General features: G+C 38.7%; 1 protein-coding gene across 2 annotated transcripts in view; it reads left to right on the forward strand.

The window, feature by feature from the left end:
- NSD1 (nuclear receptor binding SET domain protein 1) overlaps nucleotides 1–16,844 on the forward strand; it is a 129,357-nt gene that overhangs the window by 83,551 nt on the left and 28,962 nt on the right. For both annotated transcript variants that reach the window (XM_065874821.1, XM_065874822.1), the window contains exons 9-14: nucleotides 1,359–1,434; nucleotides 3,897–4,015; nucleotides 4,953–5,096; nucleotides 7,764–7,887; nucleotides 14,229–14,429; nucleotides 16,577–16,756. In XM_065874821.1, the coding sequence (XP_065730893.1) occupies nucleotides 1,359–1,434; nucleotides 3,897–4,015; nucleotides 4,953–5,096; nucleotides 7,764–7,887; nucleotides 14,229–14,429; nucleotides 16,577–16,756 (844 nt within the window). The remainder of the gene's footprint in view (nucleotides 1–1,358; nucleotides 1,435–3,896; nucleotides 4,016–4,952; nucleotides 5,097–7,763; nucleotides 7,888–14,228; nucleotides 14,430–16,576; nucleotides 16,757–16,844) is intronic.

A 16,844-nucleotide genomic window follows, 5' to 3' on the forward strand; every position in this document is an offset into this window, starting at 1 on the left:
CTTTTTTTATTCTAAGCAGAGCAGATGGAATTTTATTCATGTAGTGTAGTGTGGGGGGGGGTGTGTGTGTGCGTGCATGTGCATGCTGTTATTTCTATTTTAACTTATAAAATTGTTGACATCAGAAATGAAAATTTTTTTCTGTATCACTCTGTAGTTTTGGGAACATTCTGATTGTTTTTGCATCACAGCTTTTGGGTGAATGTTAAACAGTGAAGTATAAATTGGTTATGTAAGTAATATAGATGGTAGTTTTCTTTAAATTATGCAGTCTATTTTGTGGGTTTGTCTACTAGTGTTTTGTTCCATTTAACTAGGTACCTAACATTTGCTCCTTCATTTTATTTGACTTCATAAGACTGATCTACACTGAACATGAGGAACATTCTTATGATTTATTAATGTATATAATAAGTGTTCAGAAATTCACAGCTGCATTTTATCTTGTTTTAACCTCAGACTTGGGAACTTCATAGCAAGAATAGCATCCATTATATTGACTTTTGTGGCCACTAAATTTTGTTTTACAGTCATGATGAAGAATATTATTCTTGTAGGAGAAGACATTTTCTTGGAATAGAACTAATTCATACAAGCATTAGTAGTAGGGGAATAAAATGTGTAGTGAGTTACTCTTGACGTTTAAGGTTTTTCTTGTTGTTTTTTTGTTTTTGGCCATGCCACGTGGCTTGTGGAATCCTAGTTAGTTCCTTGACCAGGGGCCCTTGGCAGTGAAAGCGCGGAGTCCCAACCGCTGGACCACCAGGGAATTCCCAATGTTAAGTGTTTTGTTTGTAGTTTCAGTGTTGCTTTAATTTATATTAATCTGCAGCAACTTAAATTAGAAAGACTTTCCATGATTCAGAGCTTTTTAATATTTAGAATTCATCAAGTAAGTAAGTCTGTGTAAAATCCAGTGGCTGTAAGTATAACATTAAGAAGGAAGATTTTAAATACATGGTGGTGTGGAACAGAATTGAGCTGGTGGGTCTATAAGCACATACTTTTTCTCTTTCTCTCCCACTTTAATCAGAGCAGTGTTCTATATCTGCTTTATATATTGGGAGTCTCTGAGTAAGCCATTGGGAGTCTCTGAGTAAGCCAGTCGTTGTCCGTAGTCCCCCCACCGGAGTATGTGGTTGGTGGTTTTGAGTTGTAGAGCATGAAAAAAACCCAAATCTGATGCTTTTCCCCACAAAGTTTCTGTTCAACCCTTTACTTTTATACTGTTCCTTTAATTGTTAAAAACAGCCAAGATTCTGTATCTGTGGCAATAGACAGTTCAGCTTTTGGCACATAGTATAAAGGGTTTGTTTTCTATTCCTTTGTAAAACATGATGCATTTTACTTATTTGTAGTGTTATGAAGCTGGTCACTTGGAGAATGACATTACTGAATCATGTGCTGCATCTCGTTCTAAAGAGTTTGGTGGAGGTGAGTGTTTTTGAGATTTAAGAACTGTATTGCAAAAATAAGTGTGAAGTACCCTGTCAGTTAACGAGAAAAGTTACTAAGCAGGACTAGTAAGGTTGCAAGTTCTAAGACATGTTTGCCCAATATATGCTTCCTAAAACTGCATATGACACTAGAAAATTGTATCGATTCATTTCCAACTTGATACTGAAGTTAGTTAAATGGAATTAGAATTAGTGTTAAGGAAATGTTGGGAACAATAAAGAAAAATCAGCTCCTTAATTTTCTTATTAGATAATTCTCCATACTGCATCATTACTTTCTTGGCTTTGATTCCTATAGGACAGAAAATAACAGAATTTGAGTTGAGGGGGAAATTGCAAATCATCTTAGACAAGTCTTTCATAGTCTTACTTTCTTATATCACACCTGTGACCTTTGGTCAATGAACATATGCTTGAAAAAGAGAGCTTACATTTGAGCCTAGTCTATTATGGCTGCTTTCAAAGGCCTTAGGAATCTTCTAGATTAAATTGGAATCTGTTTCCTGGAACCTCTGCTTGGTCATCTTATTTCTGCCCACAGCAGGAATGGGCAGCCCTTCATTCAATAACAGATAAAATAATCATAGTTTAAGTATCTACTCTACCAGTTTCTTTGCGTAAGGACTGTTACCTCTGATGAATCTAAAGCATTACAACGAATTAGGATATTATTCATATTATCCCTGTCTTGTAGAATAAGCACGAAGATGAAAGAGATTGGAAGGGTTGGGGAACTATATCCAGACATGACCAAATTTATTGCCACACTACTGTCTCATTATCCACCCTGTGTTTCTCCATACCAATTCTTTCTATCCCTTTGATCATTTTGTCTGCCTATGCCATTTATTGATTGGTGTCATTCCTGAAATATTAGCTTAGATTTGAGCACGCTGCATCAGATATGATCTATCAGCAAAGGATATTAGGGGAGATTATATTTTATGTGGTCTTAAATGTACACTTCTTTGAATGTGATCTGTGATTATTAAGTTTTTTAGCAAGTGAATTAAACGGTATGTTAACTTATTTTAACCCTGTATGCAATTATAATATAGGTTGGTCAACTTGTTTGCTTGATTTAAAAAAAAAAAAAACTGCTTTCAAAATAATATCAGCTCTTTCCCTATACATTTGTACTTTAGTTTTCTGTAAAACCTACAACCTGCACTTTATCCTCTGTAAATTTCATCTAAATGTTTCAACTTGTGAGAATTTTGAAGCTTTATTCTGCCATCATATTAACTCTTCCCTTTTAGTCTTAGGCTGTCAGCAGCTTTGATAGCAGAGCTTCTCCATCTCGATCAGGCAGATCAAGAAGAGAGCCCTAAAGCAGTCTTCCAAAGTATTTGATACCTAGCTTAAATATCCTGGAACATTTTACAAAATATCTCTTTAAAGATTCCTCTTAATGTTTCTATAACAAAGAGTTGAATTATGTATAATAAAAAATGAGTGAGAGAATAAATTCCATTTTCTAAATATGTCAAGATTAGGCATTCATATTCAGGGTTATAGTACCGCTGCATGAATATCCTTGTTTTTAATTAAAAAAAAAAACCCGTTTGTTTATTTATTTTTGGCTGTGTTGGGTCTTCGTTGCTGCCCGTGGGCTTTCTCTAGTTGTGGTAAGCAGGGGCTGTTCTTCCTTGTGGTGCGCAGGCTTCTCATCGCGGTGGCTTCTCTTGTTGCGGAGCATGAGCTCTAGGCGCATGGGTTCAGTAGTTGTGGCTCACAGGCTCAGTAGTTGTGGCTCATGGGCTCTACAGCACAGGCTCAGTAGTTGTGGCGCACGGGCTTAGTTGCTCCGCGGCATGTGGGATCTTCCTGGACCAGGGCTCAAACCCGTGTCCCCTGCATTTGCAGACAGATTCTTAAAACACTGCGCCACCAGGGAAGTCCCTGCATGAATATCCTTTTGGCCAAAAATGTATTGGTTGGGGGAGCGAGGTATTTTTCTCTCCTTGTATAAGTCAGATCTTATGTATTTCATGTTTTTGTCTTAATCCTTAAATCATAGAGTGATATAATTTATTGTCTTTAATCTTGGAGGCCAGGTTTTAGTATCTTTTCCTGACTACTAAATGCATTTCCTCCCCGTCTGTAGGATATTAAAGTCCTTTGTGGAACTAGAAAGTCTTTCATTTCAATCATATAAAATGAAATTGCTTTAATAACCTGTATGTTTACTATTTAATCCATATGAGGCAGAATTTATATATATGTAGCCATTTCCCCAACTAGTTATATACTAATGGGTAAGTCTTTTTTTTTTTCCCTCTGCCCTTGTTTTCCTCATCTACAAAGTTGGAGAATTAAAATTAAGGTTGGTGTTTACTCTAACATTCCATAATTCTGTGAGGTCCCTTTAGTTGAGGATAGGAGTTCTTGGACATGCATGTGATCAGCCAGCAGGTAACACCTGTTTTCCTGTCCTAGGCACCACCAAGCTGTTTGATAAACCAAGGAAGCGAAAACGACAGAGACATGCTACAGCCAAGGTGCATTGTAAAAAAGTGAAAAATGACAACTCATCAAAAGAAACTCCAAGCTCCGAGGTATTATGCAGTTCTTCATCTTTTGACCTTCCAAAGCGAAGCTGCTTTTCACAGTAGAGGCCACATCCCTTTTCCCTTTGAGTTTACCTAAAAATAGTATTCTGTTGAAACAGCTAGTAGTGATAAGGAATCCTGGAGAAAAAGATGAATCTGATTCTAGTAGAAATAAGTCAAAGCACTATGGCAGCTGTAGGTGTGACCTTTTTAAAAGATCACACCCCATGCTCTAGGTGTCAGGTGAAATACATAACTGTTTCATCATGAAGTAAACTTGTTCTAAAACCAGAGAGCACAATATCAAGTAACTATATAATCCAGATGAACTTGGTATTGCCCTTTAAAAGTTGAGACTGCAGTTAGGGGAAAAACTCATTTGCTTATTTATTGAGACCACCAACTGCTTAATTTTAGAGTAATGTTTGTAAACAGCGACTTTTAGGAAACAGATTTAAAGCCATTTTCTTGAAGAGCATCAGTGCAGCCATTGATGCTATCCCTAGCTTTCCAACTCAGGTTAAAAGAGAATTAGAAAAAGTCAGGTCAGCATCACATATTATGATGCAGAGTGTTTCTTTCCAGGACAATTTGAATAGAATGCCCAAGGGGGGCATTATTTAGGAAACACTGATCTTGGAAGGACAAATAAGTAATCAAATAAACTTAAGAATGTTTTCTCTCCCTTAGTGAAACCTTAAAATGGAACAGCTCAAAAAGTTCCAGTGGAACAGCCTCAGAGCAGTTAGTGGCAGGGCATGAGGCGCCCACTACCCGCCCAATCACAGCAGGGTTAGAACTAACATTGCATGCAGTCCGCCCACGTGATTGGCTGAACATCTGTAAGTGCTTAATGGCTAGACAAATAGCAGCCCAGAGGGAGGGGGTCAGATGGAGGAGACATCAATAATATAGATGTGGGGCGTTATTTTTTCTCTGCAAGGGAGAACTGATGACACACAGGACAGCTGCAAGCCCCAAGGAGACCATTGAGGAGGGTGTAGAAAATGACCACGGAATGCCTGTATCTAAAAAACTGCAGGGTGAACGAGGAGGAGGAGCTGCACTCAAGGAGAATGTTTGTCAGGTAGAGAATGTTTGCCCACTTGCATTTGAATTGCATGCTTATCTTTTAAGAGAAGTCCTCTCCCATCTCTTGATGACCTAGTCGTGGTTAGAGTAAAAATTCTCTTGGATGATTCCAGTGGAATCACTTACTTTAAGGATTTAACTCTTCTCTCTTCCCACAAAAAAAGAAGAGAAATATTTAGTGTTGCCCGTGGGTAGATGCCCTGAAGTAGGTCTGAGATGGAAGGGGTGAATCTGTGGTTGCTCAGCCAAAGATAATTTTCCTGCACCTCTCATGGTGTGAGAATGTTTGGGTTTCTAAGGAATTTTTCAAGGAGAATTTTCACATAGATTGTTGGGTTTCTGTGTGTGTGTGTGTGTGTGTGTGTGTGTGTGTGTGTGTGTGTTTTGTTTTCGTTGTTCTTTTTTTCTGCTTTAAAGTACTGACTTTAGAGAACCTACCACCTGTATTTTTCTATTTATTTAATAAACATTTATACAGTGTTTTTTTTTTACTGTGTCAAGTGTTTTTCCATTCACTTTGTAAATATTACATCATTTAGTTATCATAACAATCTCATAAGATAGAGGATCATTATTATCCTTGTTTTATAGATAAGAAAATTGAGGTACAGGGAGGTTAAATAGCTTGCTTGTAGTCACTCAGTGAAGCCAGTATTCAAACCCAGGCAATCTGGGTTTTGAGTCTTAACCACTATGTTGTCTTGCTTCTCTGTGAAATGTGCCTCCACTTTAATGTCAAATGCCTTTATCTTACTTGGGAGTAGAGTCAGTTAAATGGATGCATTGGTTATATTCTCTTTTCATGGTCTTGATTTAACCTTGTAAATACTTAAAAACTGGCATATAAAAAGTTGAAAATATTAGTTTTTTTTTTCTAATTGAAACTGCTAAAAAATAAAATTTCCCCAGGCCTAGAATATTATTATGGCCAGTATAATTTCAACTCAGTTTCTTTGTCTGTTCATTTCACTGCTATATAAAGAAGGTTGATTATATTCAGACCTGCTCCCAAACAGTGTTACTCCTCAGAGACTGTTAAGCCCACAAAGATTGTCATATAAGTAAGGTATTGTAACCCATGGTCCTGGTTTGTTTGGATCAGTCTTTGTTTAAATCTGTTGTGCTTGTATAATTTATTAATAGCACCTCCTTTCATGCTCAAGTGTCCTAGTTTGAAGGATGAATTACATGGTCATCCCAATTAAAGGGTTAGTCTGTAACATTTGGTTAATTTGAAAAATTTATTCCTCAGTACATACTGTAATTGAAGTTTTCCTGTTTTAAGTGATGAAGGCGAATTTGTTTATCGTGCAGGAAAGCTGATGTTGCTGGCACTCTGAATATACAAAACAAAACATGTAACATTTATGGCATTTGTCAATTTTTGGTCATGAATAGTAGATCATGGGAGAGCCAAACATGAAAGACTAGCTCAGAATCCCTTGGGGTCCACTCTTAATCCCTGGCTGCCTCTGGCCTTTTATTCCCAAAGCTCTCCTACTCGTCTGCTTATTTAAGCTTTGATGTTAAGTGGCCAAGACCTGTTCTGTTTCTTTGGGTTCTTGAGGATATTAGACTTGCCTGGCCATCTTTCCCCCTTTCTTGTCTTACAGAATAAGTATAAGAGTTTGTTCATTTTTCTCATTTTTCTGCTAATCACTATGGGGAAACAAGTCAGGATATTAGAGGGGTGAAAAGTAACAAATGTTGGGAATGTGCAGAGTTTTCATAAATCATACAACGTTTTCAAAAGCAACAGATCCCGATCTTTATTTCCTAAGGCTGTATCATCATTGACACCCTGTTTTAGTGAGATTGTCTCAGAAAGGTGATCTCTCTGATTTTAATATGGTTCTAGGTGTATCTCAGGGATTGTTCAAATCTTAATCAGGGCCCTTCTGGACTGTTACGACCCAAGTCCCAGCTGGCCAGTATCTCTTGCTTGAACCATTGCAGTAACCTGTTTGATTATCTCTGCTTTTCCTCTCACCTTTTTACTCTTGAAATTTTTCTTGTAGCAGTCATAGGGATCTATTTTTAGATGAATACCTGATTTCAGCCTTCCCTTGGTACAGCGCTCATTATAATGGCACACCTTTGCAATTAGAATAAAATCTGAAACTCTGTACCGTAATCTGTAAGGCCACACAGTCAGGCCCTTGCTTGCCTTTTTCTTACTTCATTTCTACCACTTCTAACTTTTGTTCACTTTTGTCCAGTGACACTGGCTTTCATTGTGATTCATAGGAATGCCATGATTTTTCCTGTCTGTGGGCTTTCTGTACTTTCTGCCTTCTTGGTCCCTTCTTCAGATCATGTGGCTGACTTGTCATTCAGAGCCTAGTCTAAGAAGTCATTCCTAATCACCCAATCCAAAGTTGTTGTTTGAGGGCTCTACCCAAATACTTACATTTTCTGATATCTTTTGTTTGTTTAATTATTTACTTATATCTTTGTATCCTTAGAATATAAGAATGATGGGAGCCAGGGACCTGTGGTACCTGGCATAGAGGAGGTAATCATCAAATACTAGCTGAATGAATGGTGGGATTTTTTGTTTCTGGCAAAGCTGCTTCTTAACTTTTGCTTTAACGAAGACCTTCTGCTTGGGATTTTTAAAAATCTTTTTCTATAGACAGATCTGTTTTCTTTCTCTTAACAGAACTGTGAGAAACTGGGTGAGCTGCTATTATGTGAGGCTCAGTGCTGTGGGGCTTTCCACCTGGAGTGCCTTGGATTAACTGAAATGCCCAGAGGAAAATTTATCTGCAATGAATGTCGCACAGGTAAAGTAGTTAGAGAAAGGTCTTCTTCCAAGGAAGGTTTGAGTTTTAAGTTTTTTAGGAAAAAATCATTTATTGGAGACACTTTTTTTTGTGGCAATACTGGGCTAATTCCTACAGACATAGAGATAGGTGCTCTGTGGTCTTTGCCTTCAAAAAAACTCAAGTGAATAATGAATGTATAGTATAATACAGTGCAAAACATGTTGTTGTGAATGTTAAAGTGCTGTGTGAATGAAGATGCACCAGTGCTACAGAGGAAGATATCTGAGTTTGGTTTTAAGAGAGAAATAGAAATTGGTGTGTGGAGGGGAAGGATAGAAGGTGTAATAAAGTAAGTATGAAATATTTGGGGAACAGGAAGCATATAGGTCAGTGTGTTTGGAGTTTAAGATATTTTAGGGAAGAGGTGAGGCATAGGTAGTGATGAGGAGGACTTCTGGGTTACTGATGATATTTTATGTTTCTTGATCTGAGTGTTGATCAAGAAATGTGTTCACTTCATGATTATTTGTGAACTTATAATGTGTGCACTTTTCTGTGTATATTATACATCAGTAAAACTGCTTAGCAAAAAGAAGAGAGCTATTTTGTGAGAGTTACAATATACGGATTGGGTCAGAAACTAGGAGTGGTCAGATGAGACCAGCCTGTAAAGCACCTCACAGCTGTGCTCTCTCAAGGAGATTGCTCTTTTTTCAGCATTATGAATGGATGTTACAGTATGAAAGTAGTAAAGAAATTAGGGTTGACAGTAAAGATTTTATGCTCGTAAGTCATTAAAAACCGTAGGTGTGCATGATGCTGCCCAAAGAGAAAGCGTCTGTAGAGTGAGAAGAGGGCTAATGACACTATTGGGGGATATCCACTTAAAATGGGCTACTGGAGGGTGAGGAGGAGCTACTCAAGAAGGAATGTCTGTGAAGCCGTGGGGATGGGGTGTCATCAGCAGAGGCAGATGGGGCAAACAGACCAAAGAGGTTCTAGAGTGAAAAGGGGATCTATTGTATTTGGCAGTGAGAGAGTGCCTTACTAATCCAAACTGAAAGATGAATGGGTAGCAGTATACACTATTTCTTACAGAAGCTTGACTTCAGTGGAAAAGGGAGCAGTAGCTGAAGGGAGGATGTTAGAGGGTCAGGAGGAAGAACATCTTGAGTAGGATGAAGGTTAAGAATTGTGTAGGGAAATAAATTTCCGTAACAGGAGGGGGAATAATTGGAGTACAGTCACAGAGACAGGAGAGGATAATCTTGAAGAGATAAAAAGATTAAAAGGGAATGTACCATGTAATTGTGAGGGAGATGAACACTGAGGTTTTTCCTTGGCTTGGTGAGAATGGTGGAAAAAAACTGTTTATAACCTGAAGGGAAGAGTGTAGGCTTAGACTAGCCCCTGTGGGAAATAAGAGGTGAAATTAACTTGTGTCTGTAAATAGATGGCCATGTCAGATTGAGTTATTTCATCTTTCTGCTACCACTTTCAGCAGTGTAGGTACAAAAGCTGGAAGACAAGATAGTTGTGGGGGTTATTTTGCCTTCTACACACGTTGGGCTTTTGATCATTATGTGCCATACGGTGTCCCGGCCTTGTAATTAAAATTTAGAAACAAATTTTAGATACGTGCATATCTCTATTGCCTTAATTTTCTTAGAAAGATCTTCTTCTTTTTTTAAAAATTTTTTTTAACTTCTTATTTCATATTTGAGTATAGCTGATTAACAATGTTGTGTTATATCAGTTGTACAGCAAAGTGATTCAGTTATACATATATCTATTCTTTTTCAAATTTTAAATATAGCAGTGAGTACAGTGTCAATCCCAAGCTCCCTAACTATCCCTCCCCGCAACTCTTCCCTCCTGGTAACCATAAGTTCCTTCTCTAAGTCTGTTTCTGTTTTGTAAATAAGTTCATTTGTATCTTTTTTTTTAGATTCCGCATATAAGCGATATCATATGATATTTGTCTTTCTCTGTCTGACTTACTTCACTCAGTATGACAATTTCTAGGTCCATCCATGTTGCTGCAAATGGCATTTCATTCTTTTCCATTGTATATATGTACCACATCTTCTTTATCCATGCTTCTGTTGATGGACATTTAGGATGCTTCCATGTCTTGGCTATCACTGCTAGTGCTGCAGTGAAGATTGGGGTGCATGTATACTTTCAGACCATGTTTTCTCCAGACAAATGCCCAGGAGTGGGATTGCAGGATGATATGGTGGTTCTAGTTTTAGTTTTTAAGGAACCTTCGTACTGTTCTCCATACTGGCTGTACCAATTTACATTCCCACCAACAGTGTAGGAGGGCTCCCTTCTCTCCACACCCTCTCCAGTATTTATTGTTTGTGGATTTTTTTGATGATAACCATTTAGAGAGATCTTCCTGCCTTTTGTACTAGCGATCCAGTTTTGCTAGTCTCATCTTTATTATGATGTGGTATTCTCTGAACCAGGCTAATCTAAGGCAGAACTACTTTTTAAAAAAAATCAACTTAATTGAAGAGTAATTTGCCTACTATAAATGTACCCCTTTTAATGTATATTTTGATAGGTTTTGATAAAATGTATACACCCACACGAGAAAGTTCCTTTGTGATCAGACCCAGTCAGTCTTTTTTGCACTTCACCCCTTCACCCCCATCACCAATTTCAGGTTAAACAGTGATCTGCTTTCTGTTCAGAGCACATTAGATTTGCCTTTTGTTTAGAGTTTGTGTCTGGCTCAGCATGTTTTTGAGACTCATCTGTGTTGATGTGTGTATCAGTAATTCATTTTCTTTCTTAAAACAGCTTTATTGAGGTGTAATTGATGTACAGTAAACTACACAAAGTGTACACTTTGACATTTTGGTGTGTGTTTGTGTACATACACCTTTGAAACCATCACTCAGCATAGTTACTTTGAGATTAAACAACATTGTTGCAGGTATTGAGAATTCATTCTTTTTATTGCCAAGTGGTGTTCCATTGTATGGATATAAGAGTTTATCCACTCATCTATTGATGTACATTTGGATAGTTCTCAGGTTTGGCTGTTATAAATAAAGCACTGTGTATCCTTTGTATGGATACACTTTCTTTTCTGTTGTGTAAATATCTAACAGCAGAATGGCTGCATATGGTAGGCTTAACTTTTCAAGGAACATGCAAAGTGTTTGTACCATTTTATATTCCCATCAGTAGTGTGTGAGAGCTTTAATTCTGCCACATCTTCGTCAGCATTTGGTATTGTCAGTCTTGTTAATTTTAGCCATTCTGACAGATGTGTAGTGGTATTTTATTGTGGTTTTAATGTGCATTTCACTAATGATGAATGATGTTGCACATCTTTTTATGTGCTTATTTTTCTGTCTTCTTTGAGGAAGAGTGTTCAAATTTTTTTTTAATTTGGGGTTTTTTTCTCCCTATAAATTTATTTATTTATGGCTGTGTTGGGTCTTCGTTGCTGTGCGTGGGCTTTCTCTAGTTGGCGAGCGGGGGCTACTCACTCTTCATTGCAGTGTGCGGGCTTCTCATTGTGGTGTTTTCTCTTGTTGCGGAGCGCAAGCTCTAGGCGCGCGGGCTTCAGTAGTTGTGGCACGCAGGCTCTAGAGTGTAGGCTCAGTAGTTTTGGTGCATGGGCTTAGTTGCTCCGCGGCATGTGGGATCTTCCCGGACCAGCGCTCAAACCCGTGTCCCCCGCAGTGGCAGGCGCCTTCTTAACCACTGCACCACCAGGGAAGTCCTGGGTTGTTCTCTTACTGTTGAGTTTTAAGAGTTCTTTATATGTATTCTGGCTACAGGTCCTTTATCAGATATACACTTTCCAAATTATTCTCCCAATCTGTGGCTTGTTTTCTAATTTTCTCAATGGTATCCTTTGAAGAGCAGAAGTTTTTAATTTTGAAGAAGTCTAGTTTATCAGAATTTTTTAATGGACTTTGGTTAACAAATCTTGCTTAACCCAATGTCATGAAGATTTTGTTTTCTGCTGAAAACTTTTTAATTTTTGTTTCACATTTAGGTCTGTGATCTATATTGAATTAAGTTTTATATGTTATGTGAGGTAAAGAGAGGTTATTATTTTTGAGGGTAGAAAATTTTACCCTAGTTTTAGTAAAGATGTATAGAGTAAGAATAAAGGAGTCATTTACTATTTCTTCTGGGTCACCCTGTTTTCCTATAGTAGGATGACCATACCATAATTTAGGCTACTCCAGTTAAGTATTGGCTGCCAGTTATTCAGTATCAGGCAGTAGATTGCTTCTTTTCAAATACTTATTTAAAATTTTTTTCTAAAATTATTATTAGTTGGTGATCTCACTGTTTATAAAGATGAGGTGAATTATTTTACTGTGTTCCTATTTCCAGCAGCTGCCAAAGGCAGGATTCGTGTTCAGGTCTGTCTGTCCCTCAAGCCTGGGCTCTTTCCCTTACATTGTTTTGCTTCCCAGCGAGAGGTAGAATTTTTTTTTTCTCTTAAACTTTTTATTACAGAAACCCTCAGACATATACAGAAGTAGAGAGAACAGTATAAAGAATCTCAACATATTCATCACTTAGCTTCAGTAGTTATCAACTTCTTGCTTCATTTTACTCATATAGTTCAAAATATATGTAACTAGCATATTTTTTTAACTTTAAAAATATATATCCATTGTATACAGTGACTCCTATGTGTCATCAACTACCCAGTCCCACTTTCAAATTTTCCCACTTTGTCTCAAAATATATTGTTTTATAGTGTTTTGAATCAAGATCCAAATAATGTCCCTGTATTGTATTTTTTAATTAAAAAATTAATCTCTTAATCTTCTCTTAATCTACAACAGTACTATTCCCCTCACCCAATTATTTTTGTTTTTTTTTACAACAAAAATATGTTTTATTTAACCCAATATATTCAAAATATGTCAGCATATATAATTAATGTGAAAATGACTGAAATTTGTTACATTCTTTTTTATGTGCTAGGTCTTCAAACTCCAACGTGTATTGACACTGACTACACATCTCAATTTAGACTAATGCCATTTTAAGTGCTCAGTATCCAAATGTGGTTTCCCTACTGGGCCTGTGCTAAATCAAACCTTACTTGTCACCCCTACATGACAAACCTCATTGCTGGATCCCAATAACTGCACATATTTGTGGGACCCCTCACCCAATTTTTTAATGTTCTTTGTTTCTTGAGACAATGGTCATTTGTCTGCCAAGTTGTCTACATCCTAATTTGGCTGATTGCATCTTGAGGTGTCCCTTTAACTTGTTCCTCTGTCCTCTGTATTTCATGGAAACTTGTAGTTAGATCTAGAGGCTGGATCAGGTCAAATCAATTTTCCTTTCGCAAGAATACTTTGTGGGGATATGTACTTCCTATAGCATCACATCAGCAAGCATGTATTAAATTTTCCCCCTTAATAGTGGTATTAAGATTGTTCAGTAAGTTTGTGTTGTCATCCTGATCAGTCTGTTATAATGTTCTTCACTATGATATTGTGATTTTTAATAAATATATATTTGGTCTTTGTCCAGTTTCTGGCACAGAGCTCCTGAAACCCTTGAAGTTTCCTAAGTGATGAGGGCTATAAAGATGTGTCTTTTTTTATGTTAATGAGAGATGACTTTTGGAACTAGCTAAGGATGGGAGCTGGTTGTCAGGAGAACCAAGCATGTGATTAGAGGGTTCCATCTCCCCCTGACCTTTTTGGAGGGGAGAGTGCTGGAGGTTGGGTTAGTCCTCAATTGCCAGTGATTTAATCAGTCGTGCCTTTGTAATGTGGCCTCCATTAAAACCCAAAAGGATGGGGTTTGGAGAGCTTCTGGGTTGGTGAACACATGGAGATTAGGGGAGAGTGGCGTGCTTGGAGAGGCCCTGGAAGCTCTGAGCCCTTTCCCCATACCTTACTCTATGCATTTCTTTTAACTAGCTGTTCCTGAACTACATCATTTTTTAGTAAACTGATGATCTAGTAAGTAAAGTGTTTCTCTGAGTTCTGTGACCCACTCTTGCAAGTTAATTGAACCCAACCTCTGATTTATAGCCAGTTGGTCAGAAGTACAGATGACAGCCTTGACTTAGAACTGGTAAGGGTTGGGGTGGGAGGCAGTCTTGTAGGACTGAACCCTTACTTAATCTGTGGGATCTGATATTATCTCCAAGTAGATGGTGTCAGAATTGAGTTGAATTGTAGGATACCAGCTGGTATCAGAGAATTGCTCTGTGGTGTGGGCACCCTCCACCCCCACCCCATGTTGGAATTTGGTGCAGAATTGTGTACTCACTAACTTTTCATCTAATGGTTTAGCATTGAGTGAATTCTTGAGTTAGTATTAATGTGTTTCTTCCTGTTTCCTAGGAATACATACCTGTTTTGTATGCAAGCAGAGTGGGGAAGATGTTAAAAGGTGCCTTCTGCCCTTATGTGGAAAGTTTTACCATGAAGAGTGTGTCCAGAAATATCCACCCACTGTCTTGCAGAACAAGGGTTTCCGGTGTTCCCTCCACATATGTATAACCTGCCATGCTGCTAATCCAGCCAGTGTTTCTGCATCTAAAGGTATGGGTTTCTTGTGTAGACCAGTCTAATTATAGAACCTCAGTCTCATTGGCAATGGATGTTTCAGATGCTATCTGGCATATCTCTTCATAGCCTCTAGCTTTTGTCAGAGTACCAGCATATTATGTGAGAGATAAGAGAGTAATGGACAAATTTAGTAGTCACCACATTTTTACATGTGCTTTATGGAACCCCCGGCATTATGTGGTAGTTTTAAATATTTGGAATTCATGTGACATTTAGTTTGAAAAGGTGTTCTGCTGGACATCTTGTTTTGTTTTGTTCTGTTCTGCGCTGCGCCATGTGGCTTGTGCGATCTTAGTTCTCCAAACAGGGATTGAACCCGCGCCCTCTGCAGTGAAAGCACAGCATCCTAACCACTGGACCGCCAGGGACTTTCCTCTGCTGGATGTCTTCCTTCATCAGAATAAAGTGTATTCTTCTTCTGTGGGCCCTTATATGTATGGTTATCAGATGTGATATCATTCAGACATGCTTATAGGGCAGAATTGAGGTTTTTGTTTTGTGCTGATTTATTTTTTAAAATGGAAATTCCTATCCAGAAAATTTTTTCCTGCTTCATGGTTAGCTTGAGAGCTGAGGTTTCCAAAACTATTATGTGGGTGCAGATAAACTCAAGTTTCTAAATCCATTCCCAGTGGGAAAACAATCATTTCTTTCTTTTTTTTTTTTTTTTAATAAATTTATTGATTTTTTTTTTTTTTTGGATGCATTGGGTCTTTGTTGCTGCGCGCAGGCTTTCTCTAGTTGCTGCGAGCGGGGGCTACTCTTCCTTGCGGTGCGCAGGCTTCTCATTGCAGTGGCTTCTCTTGTGGAGCATGGGGTGTAGGCGCGTGGGCTAAGTAGTTGTGGCTCACGGGCTCTCGAGTGCAGGCTCAGTAGTTGTGTGCGGGGGCTTAGTTGCTCCGCAGCATGTGGGATCTTCCTGGACCAGGGTTCGAACCCGTGTCCCCTGTATTGGCAGGCGGATTCTATCTATCTATCTATTTCTGCGTTGGGTCTTTGTTGCTGTGTGTGGGCTTTCTCTAGTTATGGCGAGTGGGCGCTGCTCTTCATTGTGGTGCAAGGGCGCTTCTCATTGTGGGGACTTCTCTTACTGTGGAGCACAGGCTCTAGGCGCATGCAGGCTTCAGTAGTTGTGGCACGCAGGCTCAGTAGTTGTGGCATGTGGGCTCTAGAGAGCAGGCTCAGTAGTTGTGGCTCACAGGCTTAGTTGCTCTGTGGCAAGAGGGGTCTTCCGGGACCAAGGCTTGACCTTGTGTCCCCTGCATTGGCAGGCAGATTCTTAACCACTGCGCCACTAGGGAAGCCCCAATCATTTCTTTCTGCTCAGTACTAGTGGGTCTCTTACTGATTTCTTTGAAAGCCAAATATTGTATCTCTACTATTAAATGCTTGTATGCCCAAAGAGCCCACTTCTCCCAAAGGGGATTTGGCAGGAAAAATGTGGCAGTGTTGACTTTTCTTTTAATCAGACTGGCGATATCTTCTGTAAGGTGATTTCCTGGCACTATAGATCTTGTCAGTCTTAAGTACAGTAACATGCTTGATCAAAATTGCAGCTTAACTGTCAACTACCTTCTCCTTTTCAGCTGCTATTGTAGGTAGCATTGGGGTGGTTTGGTAGTGGTTTTTAGTTTGTGAAGTATGTTAGAGGATATATCTCATGGGGGGGTGGAGGTAGAGAGGTTCATTCATTCACCTAAAAGGCTTTAAGAATCACAGAGTACCAGCCAAGGAAAGCAAGCATTAGTGTTTCTCCCATCTGGTCTTTTAATCTGATTGTACACACACACCAACCCCCACCGTTTCGTCTGCAGCTGATTGTTTTCCAGTCAGGACAGTGGTTTGAGTAGGGCTTATTTTTTTTTTTTGAGTAGGGCTTATTCTTGTTGAGGTAGACTCACTTACTGTTGTGGGATCGGACTCCTTAAGGGCATTTATCATATAGTTCCCATCTGAGCTTTTCTTGGGGAATTGGGTGTTTAAGGTCTCTTGATCTAGTAGTGCTTCCATTTGTTTGTGGCATTTTCCCAGTGCTAGCAAATAAACTTGAATAACTCACATCGTTTTTATATTTAACCCCTTTTTCTTTTGTCTCTCCCTGGTTTTTCTCTTATTTTTAGGTCGACTGATGCGCTGTGTCCGCTGCCCAGTGGCATACCATGCCAATGACTTTTGCCTGGCTGCTGGGTCAAAGATCCTTGCATCCAATAGCATCATCTGCCCTAATCACTTTACCCCCAGACGTGGCTGCCGAAATCATGAGCATGTTAATGTTAGCTGGTGTTTTGTATGCTCAGAAGGTAAGACATGACTTCCTGATGTATGAATAGTCTAAAAAGAGATGAATGCAGTATTTTAATTGAAACAAAAGTATAGTTTTGTTCACAT

This window comes from Phocoena phocoena, chromosome 3 (genome assembly GCF_963924675.1).
Source record: "Phocoena phocoena chromosome 3, mPhoPho1.1, whole genome shotgun sequence".
Taxonomy (NCBI): Eukaryota; Metazoa; Chordata; class Mammalia; order Artiodactyla; family Phocoenidae; genus Phocoena; species Phocoena phocoena.